Source organism: Sorex araneus, chromosome X (genome assembly GCF_027595985.1).
Source record: "Sorex araneus isolate mSorAra2 chromosome X, mSorAra2.pri, whole genome shotgun sequence".
Lineage (NCBI taxonomy): Eukaryota > Metazoa > Chordata > Mammalia > Eulipotyphla > Soricidae > Sorex > Sorex araneus.
In genome coordinates, this window is record NC_073313.1 from 104,182,235 (window position 1) to 104,205,327 (window position 23,093).

General features: G+C 35.8%; 1 protein-coding gene across 1 annotated transcript in view; it reads left to right on the forward strand.

The window, feature by feature from the left end:
* The window catches only part of DNAAF6 (dynein axonemal assembly factor 6), a 41,489-nt gene extending 30,983 nt beyond the window's left edge, over positions 1-10,506 (forward strand). The window contains exons 6-7 of the mRNA XM_004606314.2: positions 5,128-5,213; positions 10,151-10,506. Coding sequence (XP_004606371.2) covers positions 5,128-5,213; positions 10,151-10,280 — 216 coding nt within the window. The 3' untranslated portion in view covers positions 10,281-10,506. The remainder of the gene's footprint in view (positions 1-5,127; positions 5,214-10,150) is intronic.
* The last annotated feature ends 12,587 nt before the right edge of the window (positions 10,507-23,093 follow it).

Here is a 23,093-nt window from a genome sequence, read left to right on the forward strand (position 1 = left end):
TGCTCAGAGCTTACTCCTAGCTCTGTGCTCAGAAATTATATCTAGTGGGGCCCCAAGACAATATACGGGGTGCCTGCGACTGAAACTGGTTTGTCTTCATGCAAGGCAAGTGCCCTGAGCACTGTGTTATCTCTTCAGTTCATGTGCCCTAGTTTTAGAGAACATAAACCTCTGTATTTTTACTCTTCAGAGGCAAATATTTATGTGATTTCCAAGTAGAGATCTTTCACTATTTTCTTTTTCATTTTCTTTTCTATTTTTTTATTTTTCATGAAAGCCTTTGTAAAATACTGAAATATTTAGAATATATTTAACAGAAAAATATTTCACTTGTTAATTACGTTTCAATAGTTAGTGGGGAATTAAACCGCTGAGATGATTTAAAAGCAAACCTATCCCCCAATTTTTCTGTACATCAGAATTTGTTTCTTAATCTCCAGTAGTTCTAACTTCTTTGCTAAGAATCTAATATATTGAGTGTGGTTGCATTATTTCTGTCAAGAATATTTTTACAATATCTGAAGCCCATAAATTAAATAATAACATCTTACAGAGCATCAGCTCAAACCCTTCTGTATATTTTAAGCTTCAAATGCGAGCTCAAAGATTCTTAAGTTCTTTGCTAAGAATCAAATATATTGAGGGTAGTTGCTGTATTTCTGTCAAATAAAAATATTTTTACAATATCTTGAAGTATAAATTAAATAAAACTATCTTCCAAAGTGTCAGCCCAAGTACTTCTGTATATCTTAAGCTTCACTGAAATTTCAGTAAATAGTGTAGACTGGCCAGGATATATATAAAATATGTTCCATTTATTCTTCTTTTCTGGGAGTTAGGAGGATACACTACAGTAAGAAATCTGACGACCTCTATGAAACACTAACTGTTTTGCTTTCTGATTTCAATTTTTTTAAACATTTTTTAATATAATCAGAGACACTTATCTAGGATCTGGAGAGCCCATATTAATAACAGATTATAGGAATATGATCTCTTCAGCAACTATTTTATATAAATTTGTCATATAAACAAGACAAGAAAAAGGAAATTTACAACTCACAATGACAATTCCACATTAATGACTCCCCCAAAGTCCTGGGCACAAGTTCAGTTACAATATATAGAGAAGAATAAATGATGGACCTATGAAAACAATTTGTAAGCAATCTGAAACTACCTTTACTTTTATCTCTTAGAAATCCCCAATGTGAATTCCTGGAAAGAGAAATGTGAGCAGGGTTTTTGATTATTTTTTCTCTCCTCCCTTTTAGCTGCTGCTGTTGTTGTGATGACCGAGAATTGCACACATGCTCAGTCTCGGTGTTCAATAAGTTGTTCTGTTTGCATACACTGCAGTGGTCCTTGCAAGGGGCCATATTCTTATAGTTGTGGTCCTTCCACACATTCTGGTTGTTGTGCTCACCATTTTCACACTGTAGTTGTGATGCTTGCACAGTGCTCACTGGTCATTGCACATCTGACACATTTCTGTGGCATTGCTTCAGTGCCAGGGTGCCCAAACAATTGAGCTGCTGGGATTCCACAACGCATGTGGGCAGTACTGGGAATTGAATTCATGGCCTCACACCTGCAAGGCAGACACTTTCTCCACTGACCCACCTCCAGTCTCCAATATGAGTAGTTTTGACTACTTGACTGAAGAAAAGAAATATGACAGCAGGCCTTTAAATAGTTGACTTTTCTCCTTTCTTTTTATGCATAAGATCAGAAGGGAGAGGTAAAAATGGAGTTAGTGTTGAATTTTACGATAGTCATTCTCCATGATGATCCTTGGTGATTCTCACACAGTGATTCTTCCTTTGTGAGTCCCCTCTCACACTGAATAGAGTTTACCTGTATAACCAACAGAATATTGCTGTAACAAAAGATTGTCACTTCTGAGACACTATTTTATTTTTAAAAGAGCATTGTTACTACCTTGTTGTTTTAGATCATTCACTCTGGGGAGAATATACCTGTTGTATCACAAGGACATTTAATCAGCAACCTAAGAATGCAGAGAAGTAGTAGTTCACTACTACTGTGAAGTGAAGTGAAGCCTCCTGCCAACAGTCATATAAATGTGCTATCTTGGATGCACCACTAGCTCTAGTAAAGTCTAAAGCCAATATCTTGACTACATACTTGTGGCACACCTTAAACCAGAACTACTTAGCTAAGTCACTCCCAAGACCCTAACCTATAAGATATATGTGAAATGATGTTTGTTATTGCTTTGAGCCATAAATTTGGGGACAGGTTTTGGTTATGAAACAATAGGTAACTATTGAACCATTAAGCAACAAGTGACAAAACCAGAATTTAGATCAAAGTTTGACTCCAAAATTTGAAATTCCAGTTTGCATTCCACGTAAAGAGAGAGACATCAATCACTTTGTTTGGGCAGTGAAATACTGTATTCAATAATGTTGGAGAAATTAGGGTTTTGGTGCTATAAGTTAGAAGCTTGTTACCATTTTATATGCCAGGTTTTCATCAGAATTATTTGTAAATAAGTCTGATTCGTGATTCAGTAGGAGTTTTTCTGTCGCATCCTTATTGAGCCTTTTGTATTATAAAATATTAATGTGCGTCATTCAGTTTAAATTGTCCCTTCTGTCCCTTCACTAAAACCATTTTAATGCACAATTTTAATTTTCTCAAGAGCAATAATTAGTGAATTGTTTCTGATCAACCCTTGATGAGTGCTGCAAATGATTTTAAGAACCACTTTGAAGTTCTATGCAACAAATTGTATTTAAATTTCATATGTCATAACCTTTTTCCTTCCTCAAATGTCATTTTAACCCTGGGGAAATCAACTTTTACTTTGAAAGAGCTAAACATTTCAGACTAAAGTAACAAATATTTGTGTTTCATTGTCCAGGTAGCATGAATCATTCTATAACTAAAGAACATCTCAACTCTGTTCTCAAGTTTCAATGTTATTACAGTAAAAACAGAGCTTACTTTGTCCGATAAAATGCTGTTACCTTGAGGTTGAGCACCTATAATTATCTCTTTGAGAAATGCTCTGTTTATCTCTCTTAAAGCATCTCTAATTATGAAAATTTGAATTTTGAAAATATGAATTAGGAGGTAATAGTTTGATGAAAATAATAACCATAGGATATATTTAGATAATAAGAACTAAGGCATTCTTCAAGTATTCATTTTATGCAGTTTAAAAAATAAAATATTTCCATTTGTGAGTCTTGCTCCTTAGGATCGCTCTGAGAAAAGGCAGAGACACATTTCACCTTATGTTTCTAAAACACCATCTCCTACTTTAAACTTCTTCCAAGGAATTTCATTGCCAGTATGTATTTGACATGAATTTATCTCAAAACTTATTACTTTTAACTTTGCCATTCTTCCAGCACTGCCGGATGTTCTATATTTAAAATATTTTAGCTCATTTTAAAGAATTTACCTTAACCTTGGGATATTTTTTCTGTTTATGGACCTCTTATACCATATCATCTTAGTGAGAGTGAGAAAGAATCAATTTTTATCAATGCATGATGAAACAAGTCAGGAGAGATTGACTTTGTATTGTGGAAAAATGCACATACTATATAATTTTTTATTAATGAGATTTAGTAAATTCGACATGCCAAAACCAGTAACAACAAGTCTCACAACGGAGACGTTACTGGTGCCTGCTCGAGCTAATCTGTGAATAACGGGACAGTGCTACAGTGCTGCAATCTTGGTTTTTTTTTTGGGGGGGGTCACACCCGGCAATGCACAGGGATCATTCCTGGCTCATGCACTCAGAAATTATCCCTGGCGGTGCTCAGGGGACCATATGGGATGCTGGGATTCGAACTCGGGTCGGCCGCGTGCAAGGCAAATGCCCTACGCGCTGTGCTATCACTCCAGCCCCAGTGCTGCAATCTTGTACAGCCATTACCATTATCTAATTCCAGTAAACCTTTTTTTCTATCAACCCAAAAGGTAATCTATATTTGTTAAACCACAACTTTGTCTCCTCTTCTCCCCAGCTTTGGCAACTACAAGTGTGCTTTCATTATCTATAGATTTTCCTGTTCTGGATATTTCCTATAGGTACAATATTTTTAGATGTTTTTTCATGTCTGGATTCTTTCACTTACCATTTTCAAGGTTTATCCATGTGAGAATACTTTATTCCTTTTGTGACTAAATATTTCATTGTATGAATAATACCACATTTTGTTTATACATGAGCAAATATACATTTGTGTTGTTTGCACCTCTTGGTTCTTGTGGATTATGGTGCTGTAAGCATATTGTTTTATGTGAATATCTGTTTTTAGTGCTTTTTGGTACATAGATATAGAAGTGAAATATACCTGTATGTGTGTGTGTGTGTACCCAGGAATGGAATTGCTGGGTTGTGTGGTATTGCATTGAGATATTTTTAAGTGAGATCTTACTGAATAAGTAAATAGATATGTTTATGTAGAGGCCATATCCTTACCTCTCTTTCATTGTATTAATAATTTTCCTGGAATCCTACATTTATTTTTTCTTATTTTTGTTTCTGAGTCAAACCCAGAGATGCTCAGGGGTTACTCCTGGCTCTGCATATAGGAATCACTCATGGTGGTACTTGAGTGACCATATGGGGTGCCAGGGGTCCGACCCAGGTTGGCCTCATGCAAGGCAAGTGCCTTACTTGCTGTACTGTCTCTCCAACCCCTGAAATCCTACATTTCTGTAAGAAATGAAGTAAAGGAGCTTATGTCAGAGGACTCTAAGGTGTTATTACCAATTCACACACAATCAGAGAACAAATCATTTATATTGCAAATTACACACTAATCTAAAGGCCATAGATGGCCCCAACTACTGCAGGTACATAGGCACTTTTAGACAATGAACGTTACAGAAAAGTAATGAATGTGTTTCTGTATAATTTTGGAGTCAGATCTTAGTCAAATTACATATGTTTGTGTTTAGGCCACTCATGAAATGACGCTTTAGCTCAGTTCCTTCACCAGTACAATAGAAATGGTGAGCCTTGCTTCTTAGGATTGTTCTGAGAAAAGGGCATAGACACATTTCCCACATGTTCTTTCACTTCCAAATGAACTTTTATTTTAGACAGTAGAATTGTCTTCTCATTTTTACTTCCAGGTGAAAATTAAACTGCCAGAAACAAACACTTCAGATATTATCATTGATATTCAGGAAACTACCCTTGATCTTCGCACTCCTGATAAGTGAGTAAAAAAATCAGAACTCAATTGGTGTGTTATAATAATTATTTTAATCTTTTATTCAATTGAAATTCTACAGATATTCTGCATCATCTTCATCAAGTTTAGGGGAAAATGTGAAAATGTTTATTATTCAAAGTAAACTGATACCACCAAGAGGTAGTCCTTACATTTATTATGCTTTGGTTACTCCCAACTCAGTGATTGAGGGAGCTGGAGTGATAGTACAGCGGGTAGGGTGTTTGCCTTGCATGCGACCGACCTGGGTTCAATTCCCAGCATCCCATATGGTTCCCCGAGCACTGCCAGGAGTAATTCCTGAGTGTAGAGCCAGGAGTAGCCCCTGTGCATAGCCGGGTGTGACCCAAAAAGCAAAAAAAAAATCCAACTCAGTGCTTGAGAATTGTTCAAGGTGGTGCTTGGGGGAACTTAAGGCATTGCGAATTATATTTTGCATGTGAAGCATGCACCCACCCATTGAATTATATCTCTTATCCCAGAAATTATTTACAATTGCAATTTTTGTGGCAATGCCCCCACATTTATTTATGTGTCGCCATGACCAATAGTTTAAGAAACTAGGCTTTAAGCAAATATAAAGTGCCCTTATCATACCTGAGGCTATGAATGCTGCCCCTGGATTATTCTAGAACCTCCCAGGAGCAGTATTACACACTTTGAAAAGCACTGATATAAAACAGCAACCAAAATGGCTTTGTGATCAATTGCTTAAACCAAAATTCTAATAGCTAATTTATCACTGGATGGTCAGGTTATGTGAAAAAAGTTTTAAAAATAATACAAATAATCATGGAGTCAGTTAAATATTTTGATTTTAAAGGCTGTCTTCCTAAGAAGTTCTTAAAGGCCCAGGGGCCACTCCCATCTATCAAGGACCACCATGGCCAACCTAGCAATGATGCCTTCAGCTCCTATCATTATTAAGTTCAAGGTGTATTGAAAATGTTTGTTGCATGTTATACACACATATACTCTCTCTTACGTAAAAACTTTGTGAGGAAAGTTGGACAAATGAAGAGTATCACCCTGCAGCCATTAAACCCTTGTATAGAGTATGAGATGTTGCCTGGTGGTGCTCAGGTGACCACCAGAGCTACACACAGCAATTTCTTTAATTTCTACCTTTGGTATCCTGTAACATTAGTGTGCTCCAGGAATTCTAAGATTTTATATAGGGTGATGCAGCTAGAATTAAATTTTTAACTGGATGGTGACTTTGGAGTCTGGAGGCATCTCTGCAGTGTGTTGCTCTCTTGCTCCTCAGAGGTTTATTTGTGAGTCTCTGAATCATGACTGTTAATGAGCTTATATGGCGCCAAAGGAAGTTCGTGAGTGTGACTGCTAGGCTACAGGAAGTGCAGGGAGATGGGGGAAGGTCATCCATTCCTGACTTTGTGTGATCCTGGAGATTTCAGTCACAAGTCCCCACAGACCTGGGTTTTTCAGCAGATTCACTCATGGATGAGGCTTGTCCATGACTCTTGTTTTTGAGTTGATATTAACACTTACTTTCTTTGGTTTCTTTTTTATTTAAATAGGAGCCCTTGGCCAGAAACTAGTTCATGATAGAGTACTCAACTTGCATGTGTGAGGCACTAACTTCAGTTCCTGATGTTCCATAAATAAACAATGAATGAATAAGTGAGAAAATGAATTAATGAGTAGATACGCTCAGATATTAATGCATGATAGTGAATCAGTTAAATGGTTCTTGAGTACCTGGGTTCATATGAGTGATTCTCACCTGGCATTGAGGTCCTGACATTCCTGACAGTTCAATGCCTGACCTGGTGGTGCTCCGGTGACCACCAGAGCTACACCTAGAAATTTCTTTAATTTAGAACTTTAGTATCCTGTAACACTATTGTTTATCAGTTCTAAGAAAAATAAGAGGATATTCTGGTTTTTTATCTATAAGGTAGAAAAAGTGAATTTATTTTTACTCAATTTACTTAGTAATATCAGTTAAATGAAAATTAATTCCATTAAAAATATCAATAAAATATAACTTTAGCTTTATAAAACCAAAAATAAAACAATTTACCAAATATATTTTTGTTTCTTTGGGATGTGGGTGATATCTGGAGATGCTTGAGGGCTATGTTGTCTCTTTACTGAGGAATCATGTAGAACCTAGGCTCAAACCTATGACCTCTTGCATTCAAATATATGCTTCTAGCCTGTTAAGCTATCTCTTTGGCTCAAAGTACTTCATTTATTTCCCCATCTCAATCCCAGCATGGAGTAAACAGAAAAGAAGCAATGATGGGGAAATTGTATAATTTCCCAGAATTCCTTGGGTTTTCCTTTCATATGAGGTTTCATTGAGGAATTCAAAGAATGTCCTAAATTAAGTTCTGTATTGTCTAATATAAATATAAGTTAATGTTTGGTTGAGTGATACTAAAACTTATTCACATTGTGCTGTGCTCTAATTCAGATTGAGAGTTTTGACTAATGTTTAAAGTTACTGATACCTTTTAAAAGTTTTCTAAAGGGAACTTATAGCTGCAATTCAGTAGCAGGTAAGCAGCTATTTTCTGCACTTTCTTTGAAAATAGTTGTGTTTTCATTAGGAAGCTTCAAAAAGACCGTGTCTGTTTTTAATTTAGATGCATATATCAAATAATATATTAGCTATATTAGCTATATAAAATAAAAGTTTCATTATTTTAAACTACATATCAACAAGCTTGTCTTTTAAATCTCTTGCAGACAACATCAAACACTAAACGTATGTCTCCAAATTGGAGTTCAATGATTACATTTTTTGGTATTTTCTTTCATACATTATTGTTTAAAATATGCCTAAATAATAACACTAGATGACATTTAATCAGTGCTGAAGAAATAAATTTTATATATTATCAATATAAGGGTACAGATTCTTGGTTTAAATGGCTATTCTTGTTTTACAGTAATGATCTAATACAGTTATCCAGATACCATTTTGCATTGGTTCATTTTTTACTCATTCATTTAACCACTCAGCCAACATATAGTCTTCTGCTAGACACTGTGGGACCACAAAGAATAGTGTCCTGTAACACAGTGACTGTTCATGGATAAGTGTTTGTAGAATTTAATCTTGTTTAAATACAAATCTTAGATATCAGACTTTAAAGTAGACTGAAATACTTTTCTTCTCCTAAATATTCTGCACCTTTTCTATTGTTCAGGATTTTAGTATGTGAAACCATACTACCATATAGACTAGACAAAAATTCAGGGATAAATGGATCATTCCAATGGCCACTAACTGTCTCTTTTGAATTTATTTCTCTCTGGACAGAGAAGTGCGCATTATCATTGGGACTCCTTCTTCAGCTGATTTATAGTTTGTCTTTTAGTGCAATGGAGCTTTGCTTTCTTTTTAAAGTGAATATATTATAATTTGCAGAATAAGGGATAAAGCAAACCTAACTCTAATACAACATAGATTGTAAACAATTTTAACAAGATGAACTCAACATTTTGTGCCCGATTTTTTTTAGATGCCAGATATTGCCAGCTACTTTGGAGAATATTGCAAATTTATTATTTCAGGTGGAGGAAGCTCATTTTCCCACATCAAATATCTGAAATGGAACAATGGAGATGAAAAATGTCTCCAGTAGGGTTCAGAGATATATGAAAAAATCCTTTTAATGAACCCAGATTCCTGAACTTAGTTATTTAAAAATAAGTAAAGAGGGTGATTGATTTTCAAGCGTTTTCTAATGTTAGTTCTTTATACAAATATTCAGTAAATACCCCTAGTAGCCATAGAGATTACCTAAGTATTAGAGATCACACAAGGCCCTGTCCCCTGCAGTGCCAGATGTAGTCCTAGCAGCCCCCGAGCACTACTGGTTGTGGTGTTGGTGGCTCCTGAGCACCACTGGACTTTAGGACCAAGTTTCGCCAGGAGTGACCCTAGTGACCCTTCCAAGCACTGCCAGGCATGGTCCAAATAAAGAAATAATAAATATTACTACAAAATGCCCACTCCTTTACTGATTTGTACTTTACACCTTATAAAAGAGCCTTTCTGTCAATTTTTATAGAGATACTCAAATCTCCTTGAAGGTACCAAGTGTTTCATGCATTTAATTTTATTCATATACCAACATGTGCTGACCCCATGCATAATTCAGATTTATACCACTATGACAGAATTATAGATGTTTCATCACAGAGTGCATCCAGCTACTGGCTATCAACTGCAAAATAAATGCAGCGATATCTCACAAGAAAGTTTTGGCAATGTATAGTAAAATGAAGCAGAAATAAGCAGGGATAAGTATTTCTACTGATTTGGTTCTGAAATCATTTCAGGTTTGAGTTTCAATAACTACACCTATAGTAAAGACAGCCTTAAGCTGTGTTAGCAGACTTGTAATAGAAGCATTTCAATTTTCAGCCACATTCTACCTACACATGAGTATGACTGGCAATAGATTTATCCAACTAACTTAGAGTTGCAATGGTTCTATTTTTATGCCCACAAACATAGCCAGGGACTATCTTAAAATGAAAAAATTAGAAAAATTTAAGGGGAAGTGGAAGATGGTATACTATGTATTATTTAGGCATATTGTTGATCCAGTGTTTATGCTGTTTAAATATACTTTTGTTCCATTTGATGGTGTGTTTTAAGTTTGCATTGCCTTATCAAACAGTTATATCATTTTAATATCACCTTATGAAGCTGATACTATATTCTTTTTTTTCTTTTTTGGGTCACATCCGGTGATGCTCAGGAGTTACTTATGGCTTTGCACTCAGGAATCACTCCTGGTAGTTCTGAGGGGATCACATGGGATGCTGGGAATTGAACCCGGGTCTGCCACATGCAAGGCAAATGCCCTACCTGCTGTGCTATCGCTCCAGCCCCAATACTACATTCTTATCTTGTTCTGTTTTTGTTCCTGTTTTAGGAAGCTGTTGGTAACACTTCCTCATCCTGTGGAATGTAATTCTGCAAAAGCAGTCTACGTCCTCGAAGATGGCACCCTTGAAGTGACCATGACCATGAAAAGAGAGTTAGACTTTGTGAATTTCTTCTAATAGTGCCTAGATAAGGAGAAAAGCCATAAAAGGCACTAATAAATTGGAAAAAAGAAAAATGTGGTTAATGTTTCCTATCCTCTCTTTATTATTTTGACATACTTCAGAAAGAACCTAAATTGAATTCTAGAGATAGTCTAACCATTTACAGTTATTTCCATTGCTTTAGTGGGAAATTTGTTTTCTCCAATAAGATATTCCATTTTTATAGTGATAGCTGGATGGAATTTATAGGATAACCAATTAGATTACTACATGGTCAATTAAATAACTGAATATGAACATGAAATGGTTGGTCCATGTTTCGCAATCTGAAGTACTTAATCCGATTAATTATATAGGAGGTCCCTGTTTTTAAGGGTTTTTTTGCAATGGTGAGAGACTGATATGTATTACAATAGAAAATACTTTAAGTTTTGAATTTTCATATTTTTGGCTAGCAATTTGCACTGTGATACTCTCCCATGGTGCTGGGTAGCAATGAACTACAGTCACAGGAACAGTAGGATAAATAACCGATACTCTACAGTATATTGTGTTGCCAGGGATTTTTTGAATATCATGTTTTGTGTTTTCACATCCCGTCATGTTTACAAAACTCCCATCTGTGTCTCCTTCTGGTGGTAAGAGGGATACAATTGCTCTTGAGATGAAACTAAAGACAAATTGTCCAACTGGAGGCTAATATAAGTGTTCTAAATTTGACATAGGCCAGGCTAAGAACCAGGGATGTACCTATGCAGTAGAGCAGTTGCCATGCATGCATGAGGCTCTGGGTTCAATCTTAGCTCACACTCACAATAGACAACTCTAGGCTATTCTGTAGATTGGATTATAAAATGCATTTTTGACTTAAGATATTCTCAATTTCCTAAGATTATGGGTATAAGTCGAGGGTGGGGAAGTGGGGGTATACCCGGGATATTGGTGGTGGGGAATGTGCACTCGTGGAGGCATGGGTGTTTGATCATTGTGAGATTGTAACCCAAACATGAAAGCTTGTAACTATCTCATGGTGATTCAATAAAATTTTTAAAAATTTCCTAAGATTTATTAGGAAGTAATTTCTGCTAATGTTAGTAGTATATGTACTGTAATACACACAGATCCATAGCAATTGGCCACTATTAGCACACAGAACAGTTTATTTGGTTGCATTTTCATTTGTTTGATTTAATTATTTATTCTCTTTTTATGCTATTTGTTATTCAAATGAAAGATTAATAATAGTTAGATGAAGCAAATTAACCACACATTTTACCTGAATAAGAAAACTGGTGCCTGCTCGAGCAAATTGATGAGCAATGGGATGACAGTGACAGTGACAGTGACAGTGAAGAAAAACTCTTGATGGTTTGAGATGCACATGCAGCCTATCCCAGTTCAATCCCAGGCACCACATCTGGTTCTCCAAGTACCACCAGTAGTGATCTTTGAGCACAAAGCTAGGAATAAGTCCTCAGTGTCACTGGGTGTGGTACATACACAAAAAGATTATGAACACGCTATTATTTGGCTTCCTTATTTTTTTTAACACTTGGATATTGTTTGGTTAAAAATATTTCTTACTTTTGCGCACTAATGTTAACAATGCTTTTGGGGGTAGTGTTTATCTAGTTATTGAAATCCTTGACATTTAAAATTAATATAAAGAAAAGTCTTCTCATTTACAAGTTCTTTTATCTGACATTTTCTATCTTTACTCTAAGACATACATTTTTTTAATGAATTATTCCAACGCCTCCTATTTCTTGTTTTTATTGCATATGTTTACTTCAGAATTATTTATGAATAGTTGTAGAACCGTGGAAAATTCACTGGGAGAAAATTTTGAAACTGTATGAACAATTGAAAGATCGTCATCGGTTTTCTATGAATTATTAAGGGACTAACTACACAAGCAGATATTTGCTAGACTTAATTATGTAGATAACTACCAAGCATCTAGTTTGTGTGACAAGATTAAATAGAAGGAAAAGACAGATTTTTGAAAAACTGATTGTTTCTGTACAAAAACACTAGGCTTTTATAAAGAATTTGACACATAAATTGCTCCCATGACTGTTTTCTGTGAGGGCAAGAGACTAAGGGTGGGATTAACAAAAGAAAAGTAATGTCTGTGAAATTAAGTCCATGATGTACCAGGATCAAAAGAGTTTTCTCATCTGCTTGCTTAACATCTTTTTAAAAGACTGTATTTTAAGAATTTAAGATTACACCCTAAAGTGTAAACTCTGGAGTGAACTAAACAGTAACCAATATTTTTCTTCTCTAGAAAACAACAATGAGTCAGTAGGAAATGTATCACTTTTCCCTCTATACTGTGGCCTTAATTACTAGTACCATTATTACTCAAGCTGACTGAATGTGTACAAGTTGTCCCTGGAAGAGAAGATAGAGCATATCCAGGCCAATCTGAATTGTACTTGGGTTATGTGGTACCATATCAATTATGTAATGAAACAGAGCCTCAAGACCATGAAATGTGATCCAATCACTAAGACCCATCTACAAATCATCCTACTTCTCTGCCTTTGGCTTCAGAAGTAACAGCTGCTGGTTTTTCCTTTTTATATTTTTTCATTGAATCATCATGAATTACCAAGTTACAAAGACACTTATGATTGAATTTCAGGTGTATATTGTTCCAACTCCAATCCCTTCACCAGTGCTGTTTTGTTTTTAAGCTAATTTATCATAGCTCTTTTAAAGAGGAAACTTCACTAAAACAAAATGTAGAAAAATAAGAAAAGGAAATCGATTGTGTTACTATAGTCAATAACTTTTGTGACTTTTGAGCCATATTGTCGGTGCTGGAGGCAGGTCTATGCCAGCTCAGAAGACCACATGGTTTCTAGAATTGAACCTGAGGTTTGTGCATGTAAAGTTTATTCTCTTGCCCTTTGAGCTGTCTCCCTGGCCCTTGTCTGCATTTCCCAATGAATCACAACCATTACCAGAACTGGAATGTAAAGCTGCAATTTGCATATAATTAACCTTCATGAACTATGCCTCACATTTGGGCTCCATAATCTCCAGCAAGTCTTGTGAGGATTCAGTCACTTATATTCTCATTTATGCACTCAACAAATGTCCAATGAGCATTTACTCTAGGCAGCACTACGTTTGGTGTAGGAGAATATGCAGTGAGTAAAGCCTGTGGGTTCCCTGCCATGATGGAGCAGTTTAGCAAGGAAAACAAACCATAACCAAATAAACACAAAAGTAATAGTTTTCAAGTTTACTGTCACTGCTATGAAGAAAAAGAATGTATGCCCTGAGAATTTCTATCAGAGGTACTGAGTCTAGTCTGGGGAGGGAAAGCAAAAGAGCTTCTCAAAGATTTAACACTTTAGTAATATATAGGGGCTGGAGCAATAGCACAGCAGGTAGAGCGTTTGCCTTGCATGTGGCCAACCCAGGTTTGATTCCTCCATCCCTCTCGGAGAGCCCGGCAAGCTACTGAGAGTATCCCGCCTGCCTGGCAGAGCCTGGCAAGCTACCAGAGCCATATTCGATATGCCAAAAACAGTAACAACAAGTCTCACAATGGAGATGTTATTGGTGCCCGCTTGAGCAAATTGATAAACAACAACAGGATGACAGTGCCAGTGCCAGTTAAAATATAAAGAATATCTATCTAGAACTTAGCTCACAAAGAGGGTTTGGGGTTATGTTGGGTAGGGGGAGGGATAGGAGGAAAAACAAGACTTCAGATGTAAGGGGTAGGAAATACTAAGATTCATTATAGAAAGAAATTGGAGAGCTTATGGAAATGAAAGCCGTTGTGGTTGGTGTGCACTGAACCTAGGAGAGTATCATGGAAGTACCTAAAGATATGTTTGGAAACGTAGTTGGAGCAATATTAAACTTTGTAGCCTAGGATAAGAATTTGAGGTTTGTTCTGGGGCCTGATCCATAGTATAGTGAGGTGTTTGTCTTGCATTACAGGGACCTGGGTTCTATATCCAGCACCCCATTTGGTTCCAAGCCTGCCAGGAGTGATTCATAAATTCAGAGCCAGGAGTAAGCCCTGAGCACCACGGCATGCAGCCTAGGAACAAATAATAACAAAATAATTTGAGGTTTGTTCTAAGTAAATTAGCACTTTATATGTATGCCGTCCTAGGAATCAACTCAGTTTCTCACACATGTTCTCACACAAATGCTCATTGCTGAGCTACATACCTAGTCTTTTTTTTTTAACCTTAAATGCTTTGGAGAAGTGGCAAAAATAGAAATGGGGTGATCAGTTAGGAAGCTAGTGCAATCACACAGGTGAATTGCTATGCTATATGTTAACCTAAATAAAATTTGTTGATTTTTTTCTAAGTAGCTGCACCTATGTACTCTAGCCACAATGCATTAATGATACAGAGAAATTTTGGGAAAAGAAAGTAAAAATATTAAAGATCACCTGTAATCTAGCAAACAGTAAATAACCACTCTCGCCATTTTTATGGAGTGCCTCTTTTCAATGCTTTGCTGTGATACATAACAAATATTTATCCCTAAAGAGGAAGATACTGCACAAATTGGTTTTATAGCCTACTTTCTTTTAATGTCCAAGTGAATTATTTTTTATTATCTTTTGTTCTGGTAATTTCAATTTTACTGCATTGTGATAAATGATCTCCACTTATTTTAAAGGAACTAATATTCTGCAATTATTGGACACAAAATTCTGTACATGCCAATTCAACTTTTAAATCTTGTGTAGATACAACAGAAGAACTGATACACAAAACTGAGTTTGGAGGGAGTTTGAAGGGGGGGCATTGGGTATTCTTGGAGAGAAAGTTGGGTACACTGGTGATGAGTCTGGAGTTATGTACATGGAAAACTGTCAGTTATCAGTATTGTAGATCATAGTACTTCAATAAATAGAAAAGTTAAGAAATAATAATTGTGTTGCTCAAATGCTCTAGATTATTATTAATTTTCCCTTGCCTTTATTACTATCAAGTTATATTAAAATTTATCACTGACAAAAAATTTCTTTGTTTCTACGTTGTGTCAAGTTTTGCTTTATATATATTTAGGCAACATAGGTGAAAATTTAGAATTATAGATTATTATGGATTATTTATTTATCAATAAACTATGATGCTCTTTGTCCCTAATTGTTAAAGCATGTTTTTGTTCATATTAATATAATTCCATCAATAATAATAATTTGGCTGCAATATCTTTTTCCATCACTTTTCATGGCCTCATGTGTTAGATATGACATATGAACAATATTTAGCTAAATTTTGAACTTTAACAAAAATCTTATTCTGCCTTCAGACTCACAAGTTTAGTATAGTCATATTTATTGTGATCAGTAATATATTTACACTTAGTTATATTACTTCATCATAAGACTCTTTTTTTCTGTTTTATGCTATACTTTATTCTTCATTTCTTGTGGCTGTTCTTTTTGTCATTTTTTATTTGTCAATTTTTAAAAATTATTTTTCTCTTACTGGTTTGGAGGGTATATTTTCCATTTTTTCTTAATATGTCTAAAGTATTTCTGGAATGAAATATCATCTCACACTGGTGCAATTGTCATATATGATGAATACAGCAAACAACCAGTCCTGGTGGGGATATGGTTAAAAAAGGAACTCTCAAACATTGCTGGTAGCACTGCTGTCTGCTTTAGTCCTTATTGTAAACAGTGTGGGCATTTCTCAAACAACTAAAATTAAAACTCCCATAAGACCCAGAGTTTCCACTTCTTCTAATCTACCCCCAACACACAAAAATGTTGATCTTCAAATTAAAGCACAACTATGTTCATTATAGCACTCAGTATAATAGCTAGGATATATAAACAACTCAATTGTCCAAGGACAAGAGTAGATAAAGACGTTATCTGGTAAAGAATTTACACCATGTTATGCAGCCATAAAAAAAGATGAACTCGTGAACTTCTCTGAAATGTGGAAGGAACTGGAGGTATCATGTTAAGAGAAGTCAGAGGGAGAAGGACAAATACCAGATGTTCTCATTCATCTATGGTATTTATAATGACAGGACAGGCGGGTGGAGGGAAAGAGGAGGCGGACTGGTGATAACAAAAGGGCATGGATTTATGTGCATGAGAAACCATCATTAACAGTATTGTAAACCACAGAATCTCAATCAATAGAAAAAATCTTGGACACTTCAGTTTTTCAGATATGAAGTAACTGTACACAAAAACTACGTACATCAAAAATATTGTAAACAAGTGACCCAAAGTATAATATGTAAATTTCAAAATGAGTTTGCTAAGGAGGTGGAATTGGGAATGGGAGGGAAACTTGGGGTCATCACTGAAGGGATGGTGAAGGGTCATCATTGAAGACAATGGTGGTGGGTTTGGAGTTGGAACATTGAATCTTTAAAACTCTTTATAATTCATAGTGCCTAAATGAAATCATTATTAAATTTTTCAAAAGTTCCTTAATAATTCTGTCTTCTCTTAAAGCAATTCAAAAACTGCTCATTGAATCTTTCCTGTTGTGGAAGTACCTTGGTTATAATAGTGTTTACGCTTTTGCTTTACAAAGTTACTTCCCCTGCACCCACAACAAAGTTCCCACCACTGTCCTATTGTCACTTCTCATCCCAGTTTGCCTTCCTTGCCTCCCTCTCTCTTCAATGCTCGATAACCTTAGCTCTTTTCAAGGATTTACAAAGTGTTAAACAAACCATGGCTGTCCAACTTTGTTTTTATATTGCCTGATTATTAATCATTTTTTATTTTTACAGTCAACACCTCTTTATTTTTATAAAAGAAACCCTTACTAATTTATTTAAAGTAATAAAAAAATTTAGAAAACTTTATCCATAAATTTTTGAATTCTTGATTGTCACAGTTATTTTCCGGAAAAGTTTATATTGCCTAAACTCTTGAATTTTCCTGGATTAAAACAATTTTCATCAAGAACTTTGAAGATATTATTTACCTATAATCTGGTCTATGTTATTAGAATTTAAAATCTGATTTGTTATTGAGTAACTGTAAGATACACAGTTACAAAGTTGTTCATAATTTGGTTTCAGTTATATAATGTTTCAATACCTGTCCCTTCACCAGTGTAGCAAGCTTCCAACTGCTGACAAGTTCTCCTTGTCCCTATTTCTTCTATCCTTGGATATTAGTCTCATACTATGTTTTTTAAGTATCCCACAAATGAGTGTAATCATTCTATCTCTGTCTCTCTCACTCTGACTGATTTCACTCTCCATGTCCCCATGTCCATCCATTCATAAGCAAATTTCATGATTTCATTTTTTCCTGTTCACTGTGTAGTATTCAACTATAGTGATGTACTATAATCTCTTTCTTCAGTTGTCTGTTCTCGGGTACTCAGTTGTTTACAGATTCTGGCTATAGATAAACAAACGGGACTACATTAAATTAAGAAGTGTCTACACCTCAAAAGAACCTGTGAAAAAGATACAAAAACAATCCACGGAATGAGAAAAATTATTTACCCAATACCCATCTGATAAGGGGTTAATATCTGAAATATATAAGGCACTGTAGAACTTTACAAGAAAAATACATCCAACTTCATCAAAAATGGGGAGAAGAAATGGACAGAAACTTCCTCATAGAAGAAATACAAATGCCCAAAAGGCATATGAAAAATGTTCTACATCACTAATCACCAGGTAGATGAAAATAAAAACAACAATGTGATATCATCTCACACCACAGAGACAGGCATACTTCCAAAAGAACAAGAACAACCAGTGCTGGCATGGATGCGGGGAGAAAGAAACTCTATTTCATTGTTGGTGGGAATGCCTACTGGTTCAACCTTTTTGGAAAACTATATGAACATTTTTCTAAATAATAGACATTAAGCTCCCATTTGACCCAGTAATACCACTTCTGGGAATATACCTTGGGGACCCAAAAACACACAATACAACCTGAATTTTATCTCACCATTATTTCTTTGAAAGTAATCTACTTTTTCAATCTCTGGTAATTTTTAATTTACTTTGCTTTTTGCAGGGTGTTCTTCTGTTTAACTGATATGTCTGGATATAGATTTAATTATTTTTTACTGGCATGTGTACTTGTTAAATCTTTCATCAATCCTGGAAAATTTGTAGGCATTATCTCCTTGAATGGTGCTTTTTACCATCTCATTTTTTTCTATATCTTCTCAGTTTAGTTTGATATTTCATGTCCAACCATTACTCTTTTAGCGTCTGATATGTTTTCAACTTTCTTTGTTCCTAATATTGGACAACTTTCGCAAATTTATCCCCCAGCTCAAAAATTCCAAGAATTCTGGTCTTGTTGGTAATTACTGTACGAATCTCTTGTGTTCTTTGTTGAAGGGAGTAACCCTTCAAAGGAGATTTATTTTTGCTTCTGCCCAAGAACATCAGGCCAAAGTTCCCCTCATCATATAGGTAAATTAAAACTCATGTAAATTCCATGTGCTGTAATTGTCAGTGGAACATTTACTTCCACTTAAGGCTTAGATAGAAAAGCTTCCTTGTTTTTTTTCCCTAACGCTCAATATGCAATATTTTCCAAATATAAGAACGTCACCTAGGTTAAAAGATATAGTCTCCTTTCCTGCATGATGTAAAACTTTTTTTAAATTAAGTAGATTGTGAGGATAAAAGGACATTTATGATGTGACTCAAGACCAGAGACCTCATCTAATGTCTTGTTCTTAATATTCCTAAAAGTTGAAACTCCCTTCCCAGGACAACTACAGCTTCTGCTCTTAAGAATATAACTCATTAAAAAATAGAAAGTGGGGCGCAGCAGGGGAGGCAGATAACTTTGTATGCATCAGACCCAATTTTGATCTCCAGCACCAAATATAATCCTCTGATTCTCATGAGGAGTGATCCCTGAGCACAGAGCAAGGAGTAAATTCTGAGCGCTGTCAAGTGTGATTCTTCCCCTCAAAACCAAACAACAAAAGACAACAACTCACCTTTTCAGTCTCTATTTATGGCAACTGCAAATCTCTCTTTATTTCTTGGGAGCTCAACTATGCAACGAAAGGAATATTTCTATATTTCATTTTGGATTTATAGAAACTTGAATGAAAAGGCATTCCCATTAATTTAGTTGTCCTATTGCTAGAAATGGCCATCTTGCTTTCTTAGCAATATATTAGAAGTATCTATTTTAATAAATGTTTCATCATAATTATAATAGATTGAATTTCCCAGAACCCAAATTCCAAGTCAGGCAAAAAATATGTACTGGGGAGTGCCTCCTGTGAGAGAAAGAAAGAAAGGGAGGCAAGATTCGACAGAGAGATTAGGCCACAGAGTAGTCCCAAGGCCTATTAAATGGACCACACAGGAAGTTCTAAATCTATAATAATATTTCAAGATGATATTCCAGAAAATTTAACAAGAAAGCTGAATCTTTATAACTCATAATTAACTGGTTACTGAAAGCAAATAATGACCTTAGATTGGAGTGGAGTGTAATGTTAAATTAGGTCACTCTAGCTGAGAAAGTTGTAATTGAGAGCAGTAACTAAAGGCTGGAAGAATATGTCCTCCCATCCTGAAGAAGACCTGAAGACACATAATGGTGTCCACTACAGTAAATTTTATTGGTTTCAGAATATGCCATCATATGCATATAATAGAATCTATTAACTAAATATCTAATAGTTTGGCTATTACTAAATTTCCTATATTTATAATTTTCTATACTCAAATTGATGTGCACATTATAGTAAATTCTGTTAGGTCATATCTATATTGCTCCACAGGTCAAATTCCTAGAAATAAAACCACAAAATATACTTTCTAAAATATTTAGATAAATTTCACATATTTGCTTGTGCTACTGTATGCTTCCTTCACAGTAAAAAAAAATTTTACACTCTAAGAATTCTGAATTTCATCATCACTTTTTATCTTTCTAAGTTTTAAAGAAGACTCACATACATATTTTTATATATATTACAAATTGCATCCCTCAGGGTAAGAGGTAGTACATGAAGTAAGGTTTTTGCCTTGCATGTGTTTTTGACCATGGTTAGAATCTACAGCATCACATATGGTTCACTGAGCACCACCAGGAATTATCCTTGAGTACAGAGCCAGGACAAGACCTGAGCACCAATGTATGTGGCCCTATCTTCCCGCACCCCCTGTATGCCTAAAACTCAGCTATCAGTAGCTTTATAAATCATGGTGCTAATAAAAATTGTAAAAAATTAAAGAAAAACTGACCAAATTCCCTTTGCCATTGTGATGTTATTGGCTAGGAATTCTTGGGGCACACACATGGATTTATACTATTGATGGTAAGCCCCAAAAACATTCTCTACTGCACCCAGTGTTGTGGCTAAACTAGACATTGCAGTTCTTATGACTGCAAAGTGCCCTTCAGCATCAACGATCAGAACTCTGTAAAAGAAGATGTGTTACTCACAGAAACTGAGGGATACACCATATTCTCTGTGTCACACATCAAATTTGGGGGGGGTGAAGATGAGGGAACTCAAGGACCTAGAGTTCTGTCTTTACTGGAGTCAAAAGCGAGGTTCCTGAGCTTTAATGGGTTCACTTCTTATTTCTGAATTAAAATATAAGATAAGAACCTAAAGCACAAGGAGGTAAAAACAAATAGTTAATGTCTAGCTCACCTAGGTTTTCAGACTCTACAGCTGGTATTGTGCTTATTCAAGATGAATGTCTTTGAAATGGATGCCATGGTAATCAAACCTTCTATCAAATATTTACATTACAATCTACTAGACATGTTTATGATATTAAACAATTTGATATACGCTTTGTCCATTTATATTTGTTACTCTTTCCTTCTAATCATTTACTTATTAAAATATTTATTTTTCTTATTAATTTGTAAATGTTCTTTATATATTAAGAACATCAATTTTTGTAATAGGTTTTAAAATAGGACTAGAGTGATAGCACAGTGGGTAGGATGTTTTGCCTTGCACGCAGTCAGCCCGGGTTCGATTCCTCTGTCCCTCGCAGAGAGCACAGCAAGCTACCAAGAGTATCCCGCCCCCATGGCAGAGCCTGGCAAGCTACCCATGGCATATTCAATATGCCAAAAACAGTAACAACAAGTCTCACAATGGAGACATTACTGGTGACTGCTCGAGCAAATCAATGAACAACGGGATGACAGTGCAGTGCAGTTTTACAAATATCTCAGGATTTTCTTTGCCTTTGATTTTGTTTATAGAAATTTTAGTAGGAAGCTTTTATTTTTGTGTAACATATTCTACTAACTTTTAACCTGGTGGTTTTAGGGCCTTATATTCTACTTTATAACAATTAATTTTAACCTTTTAATACTAGGCTTGAAGACTATAAGATACATTTAAAACATTCACTGTCATACTCTGGCTTCTCGTTCTTCTTCACATTCGGATGAGCCTCATGCAGGAAGGAACTGGCAGAGGAACCCAGGTGTGCGGGACCTGGGGCTGAGATCTCCAAGGCTCCTCGGATCAGGACTGTGCCTCTTCCACCCAGAGTCCCAATTTTCCAGTAGCTATGCACTCACACCCAGAAACTGCCCCCAGCGCCATGTAATCCCATCAACGGCCAACATCCAGAGACTATAAAACTAAGCTCCCGGAAGTGCCTGGCCACAGTGTAGCTGCACAACATCTGATAGCTTAGTTCTCCCTTCTGGAGGACCTGGCAAGCTACTGAGAGTTTACTGCCTGCACGGGGTAGAGCCTGGCAAGCTCCACGTGGCATATTTATATGCCAAACATGGTAACAATGATGGGTCTCATTCCCCTGACCCTGAAGAACCTCTAATACGACCTATTGGGAAGGACAGGTAAAGAGAGGCTGCTAAAATCTCAGGGCTAGGATGAATGGAGACGTTGCTGGGTCCGCTTGAGCAAATCAATGATCAGCTGGATGACAGTGATAAAGTGATACTCTGGCTTCCCTCATTTAATATTTCCATGAAATCATCCATAAATTATACTTTTATTATTTTATTTTTTTCATTTTATATTAGTGAATCACCATGAGGTACAGTTACAAACTTATGAACTTTCATGTTTGCATTTCAGTCATACAGTGATCGTTTACATCCCTCTACCAGTGCCCATTCTCCTCCATCAATGTATCCCTCCAATCACCCCCACACCAACGCCCACCACCCCACTCTGCCTCTGCAGCAGTGCATTCCTTTTTGTTCTCTCTCCTTTTGGGTGTTGTAGTTTGCAATAGAGGTATTGAGTGACCATCATGTTCGATCTATAGTCTACTTTTGGCACGCATCTTTCAACCCGAGTGGGTCCTCCCAACATTCTCTACTAGGTGTTCCCTTCTCTATCTCAGCTGCCTTTTCCCCCAGCATGTGAGGCCAGTTTCCAAGCTGTGGGGCACATCTCCTGGTTCTTATCTCTACTACTCTTGAGTGTTAGTCTCCCATTCTGTTACTTTATATTCCACAGATTAGTGTGATCTTTCTATATCTGTTTCTCTCTTTCTGACTCATTTCACTCAACATGATACTTTCCATGTTGATCCACTTATATGCATGCTTTTAGAAGAGAAGTTGATGATGTATAATACATAATAAAGCAACAGAATTTGAGTACATTTTACTTTTAGTCAACTTATGACAAGATAATTTTAATATTTCTATTGACTTTAAACTACGTTGTGTATATATAAACATGTACATGTATATGAACAAGTATTACACTGAATTTATATCATCACAAATTTAGAAAGTCTCACTTAAACACTCAGCTAAGGAGGTGTTTGAAAGAAACCCGTTTTCCTAATCCTCAATATCTGCTTAATTTCTAAAAATTTATTACATCATGC